This window comes from Phalaenopsis equestris, unplaced genomic scaffold, assembly GCF_001263595.1.
Source record: "Phalaenopsis equestris unplaced genomic scaffold, ASM126359v1 Scaffold001117, whole genome shotgun sequence".
In the NCBI taxonomy this organism is placed as follows: Eukaryota; Viridiplantae; Streptophyta; class Magnoliopsida; order Asparagales; family Orchidaceae; genus Phalaenopsis; species Phalaenopsis equestris.
In genome coordinates, this window is record NW_018165556.1 from 148,081 (window position 1) to 152,807 (window position 4,727).

At 35.7% G+C, this 4,727-nt stretch overlaps 1 protein-coding gene across 1 annotated transcript in view; it reads right to left on the reverse strand.

Annotated features, from left to right (window-relative positions):
- The window catches only part of LOC110033273 (subtilisin-like protease SBT1.2), a 6,507-nt gene extending 4,190 nt beyond the window's left edge, over nucleotides 1-2,317 (reverse strand). The window contains exons 1-2 of the mRNA XM_020737198.1: nucleotides 1,932-2,317; nucleotides 503-1,314 (exon numbers count right to left, since the gene is read on the reverse strand). Of these exons, the coding sequence (XP_020592857.1) occupies nucleotides 503-1,314; nucleotides 1,932-2,293 (1,174 nt within the window). The 5' untranslated portion in view covers nucleotides 2,294-2,317. The remainder of the gene's footprint in view (nucleotides 1-502; nucleotides 1,315-1,931) is intronic.
- Between the last annotated feature and the right edge of the window lie 2,410 nt (nucleotides 2,318-4,727).

Here is a 4,727-nt window from a genome sequence, read left to right on the forward strand (position 1 = left end):
TTTTTTTTTTCAGAAATTATCATAAAATATTTTATAGGTAATTCTTATAGAATATTTTGTCCCTTCCTTCTGACAAGTGGTGAGTTTTAACAAAGTATGCTATCGACGGAGTGTTAGCAACCATCACATGCAACTCATAACATTTGACATATTTGTAAAAAAGAAAATCTATTTTTTTATCGTGTGAAATTCTACCTTAAAATTTGAGGATAAAATAGAAGAGATAAAAAAATGTTCAGACTTTCAAAACATTTATTTATAAAATATAGAATATTAAGATATATATATATATATATATATATTACTATATACGATTGAATTCATTCTAAAATCAAAACAAATTCAGTATTCCTGAGCTTGTATTAATTTACAAAAGAAAAAAATATTTAATAACGCATTAAAATGTACTTTTTTATTACCCAATATTGCTTATTTTGTAAACAACTGTTAAATGTTGGTGCAACAAGGATTAATAATTTTGATGTGTTGCGAGTGTTATTACCTTTCAAGTTCAAGTTAGTCAATGCACTAGGCACGCAACAACTAGCATTCGCATCACCATACTTGCCAGGAAACTCAAGTGGATACATAATAGTTGAATCCCAGGTCTTTGGATGGTACGCTGACTCTCCAAGGAACTTCTTTCCATTTCCTAGCTCAACAATGGACGATATTCTTCGATCAGTCGTCGTTGCTCCAACAGTTAGCACCCATGGCGCACTATGACTAAGTGTTCCAGTCGTTGGCCCATCATTTCCGGCCGCTGCGACAGGTACGATTCCTTGCCGTATTGCAGCCAGAGACCCTCGAGCAACCGCATCAGAATAAAATGTATCATTATGCCCACCACTAATTGACATCGAGATTATGTCGACTCTATCTTTTATTGCTTGATCAATGGCAGCATATATTTCACTGTATCCACAGCCGTATATCGGAAAGCAAACTTTGTAAATGGAGAGATGAGCCAAGGGAGCCATGCCGGATGCATCACCCTTTGCCATCCCAAGAATATTTGCATTTTTTACGAAGTTGCCCGCTGCGGTGCCTGCAACATGGGTCCCATGCCCATTGGTATCTTGTGGGGAAGGGTTAGTCCCATTAAAGAAGGCCTTCGCTCCAATGATTTTATTGTTGCATGCAAAGCCTGCAAAACAAGTGCCCTTCCATTTTGGAGGACGAGGTGCTGGCGGCATTTTTGTGTCTTTGAATGAAGGATGGCGAGCCTTGATGCCAGTGTCAAGTACACCAATGATGAGACCTTCGCCCATCATGGTGGATCCCCATGCATTACTCGTTGTGAGTCCGAGGTACCTATTAAGATACATAAGAGTAATGAATTTAATGCAACGTCAGCTTTGAAAATTTTTTTTTTTAGTAAAAGAGAAATAAATACTCATTCCCACTAAGGTCGACACATCTCCCTTGTTTATCTTATAAACAAAGATGATGTCACACAATTTTTTTTTTAGTAATTCTGCTTATGAACAATAATGCAACAATAGAATTTGCAATAACTTTGCGCTACATAAATTTAGAATGATATTCTTGCTCACAAATATCAATATTTAGAATACATGTGCAGTGACTCAATGTTAAAAATTGGATGAGTATATAAATTTACTTGGAATGCATATGTAAGTATTAAATTTAGTCCAGCCTCTGCTCATTAAAATTTATATTGTTGTAGAAAATTAAATTAATTTTACTTGGAGTTTTTGCATGGCCGCCCTAATTACCTTGAGATAATATTACATCAGGAAGTAGTTTGCCTTAGGAGTCTAATGGTGGGCGTCACGTGCCAAGTAGGCCCCGCCGTAATACATTGACATTGGTCAGTGTCAAGAATCGTGGGGCCCGCTCGGCACGTGACGCCCTATCATTGGACTCCGAATGCATCCGGAGTCCTGATGTAATATTTTTTCAATTACCTTGGTGTATAGGTTGTGGCAAGCGGGTAATAGCGATTCCGCTGTGCAAAGTGGAAGCCTGGTTTTGACTTGATGGTCTCCAACTCCCGGGGAGTAAGACGGGCAGCGAAGCCACTGAGGACGTGGCGATAGGAATAGAGCAACCGCGGCGTGCCTGAATCGAGCGTTGAGTTTGGCAGGAAGGAGAGATGAAAGCTCTCAAGATCGACGTCGCTGAGCAGGTCGTGCCGCTCATGTCTCTCCACCCCGATGATGTACACAAGCGTCCCATGTAACTCATCCATTATGGAGAAAAGCTGAGAATCAGAACATGTAAATACGAACAGAAGAAGAGAAATTAAGATAGGGATGCGGTGCTCCATTTTGAGTGAGAAGAGGAAGATGGATTAACTGTTTACAAATATGCCGATAGTTGCTGCATCTTATAAGAAGTTATGAGAGGAAGCTTCCTACACCGGGAATTATGGTGAGTGCTAAATAAGTGTAATAATGGAGAACAAAGGATCCAAGAACATAGCATGGAAAAGTACCCAAAGAGCCTTCAGCTTTTTTGTGGGAGGTGATGGAGATAAAGTGTTATGCCTGTTTGAAGAATAAATGCATGGTTAGTTTCGTGCGCAAAATGCAAATTGGTTTACGAGGAACTATGAAAATATTCATGGCAGTTGATGCACGGACGGAAAGATTTTGCTCGCCGGTTTTTACTAATATTTTCTCGAGTGATACAGAGGAGTTATTCTGATGGCAATTTTTAAATAATTGAATTAATTAATTTTCTATCTAAAAATGTGGAAAATTTTAAATTAGTTTTGATCACTCAAGTTGGCATGGAGCTCATAAGGTGTAAGAAGGCCTGTAAAAAATGCTCATCAACAGATCATGTTCAGCGGATCCTTAAGTAGCTCGTCATCTCATTATTCGTCAAATAATTGTCTAATATGAATAAAATTTTATACTCGAATTAACAATGAGGCGAATAAGAATAACCTTTTTTTCTTAATCATGTTCTAGTTTTTTAACTCGAAATAAGGACATTTTAAACTTTATTATATAATAATAAATTATATATACTTTTATTCATGTTTAAATTAGCATAGCTCGTGTGGCCATTTAGTTTCGTATTTTCCGCTGCATGAGAATGGTGTGCCCTCAAATCCAACACAGCATTTTTTTTCCTGAATAATTTAAATTGGTCGACTTGTGTTGAGCTCGAGCTGAAAATGAACCCAAATATTTTTTTCAAGCTGAAAACGAATAGCTAGCCAATTTCAATTAATAATAAACATAACTGAGTCTAACACGAACATATGTTCCACTTGCCCAAATTCTGCTCATTTGCACTCACATTTCTTTGTGAATCGCATTCAATAAATAAAACGTAAAAGAATGAAATGATAGACAACAAGAGATATTGGAATTAAGCATTGTGGTCTTAAATTTTGTAAACCCTACTATATTATGTTCCTCTATTTATGGGTTACTAGAATAATTATGAAATGAAAATTCCATCCTTAACACTTCTACCGTATGCCGGCATCTTTAAGTAGGAATTTGGTCAAGCTGGTGATTTGGCTTTGAGCGTCGATTGAGGTTTGAGTATCGATCGATCTAGGTTTGATCCAAGTTGGTTATCTTTTTGGCTGGCTGGTGCTTAGGTGAGCTTAGGGTCGGTTCGGCATATCCTCATTCAATTGATTTCTTTTTATTTAAATTATTTTCATTCCTTATGGATCTATACACGTGTCCAATCAGGGAGGGCAAGCACATTTTTCTTATACAAATATGAAGAAAATTTTAAATGTTTTCAAATTATTTAGTTATATGCAAATAATATAAATTTTTATTTCTTAAGGTTCATTTAAAGAGAAATTTAAAAATAAAAAGAGTATTTACATACGTAAAATATTAAATTTTAAATATCACTTCTTAACTTGGTTATTTTGACACACATATTATATATATATATATATATATATAGTGTCCGTTTGATGGTCATTAATAAATATTTAACCAAGCATGAATCTAAATGCATTTTTTAGCAATAAATAAAAATTTTCTAAATTCAAATTCAAGATCATCATGTAAATTTATGGTCAAACTGGCTGTCCTGGCATGACGAACAAAATGATACCAAAATTGGTTCAATTCGGGTCTAATAAAGCTTAGATCAAGCCGTTAAAGCACAAATAGAAGCTTTCAATCATCAATTGAATGATCAAATTAACTCAAAAATTTACATATTTATGGCCAAACCAAATGTTTTGATGAGGTATCAAAAATTTACATATTTATGGCCAAACCAAATGTTTTGATGAGGTATTTAAATTCTTAACAAAAATCCCATAAACTCAATGAAATCAATATGATTAGTTCGATCAGGTGGTCAAGGAAGTTATTAGCCAAATGATCAAAATACCTCCCTTAAAAGCTATAAACAAACCCCCTCTCTTCACTTAAGGAGAAAAGGAAAAAAAATTCAAGAACCTGTTCGGGATTGAATACCTAACAATAGCTTTCATCCTTATAAGCTATCGGCCACTTCCAAACACTACCCATTGGCCACCGTTAATGCCATTAGCTATTATGGTCTGCTTTCATCGACCATTAGTCATTATCGACCCTTGCTTGAAAATTGTTATATATGAAATATGGTTGTAATGAATAACGCCTGTGTTGACAAATCAGTGATAACTTCCGAACTTCATAACCATCAAACACCATCATTCACTGACCATCAACCACCACCAACCAATGTACCCATGCACCGATAATCTCCTCCATTAGTGACCCTTACTT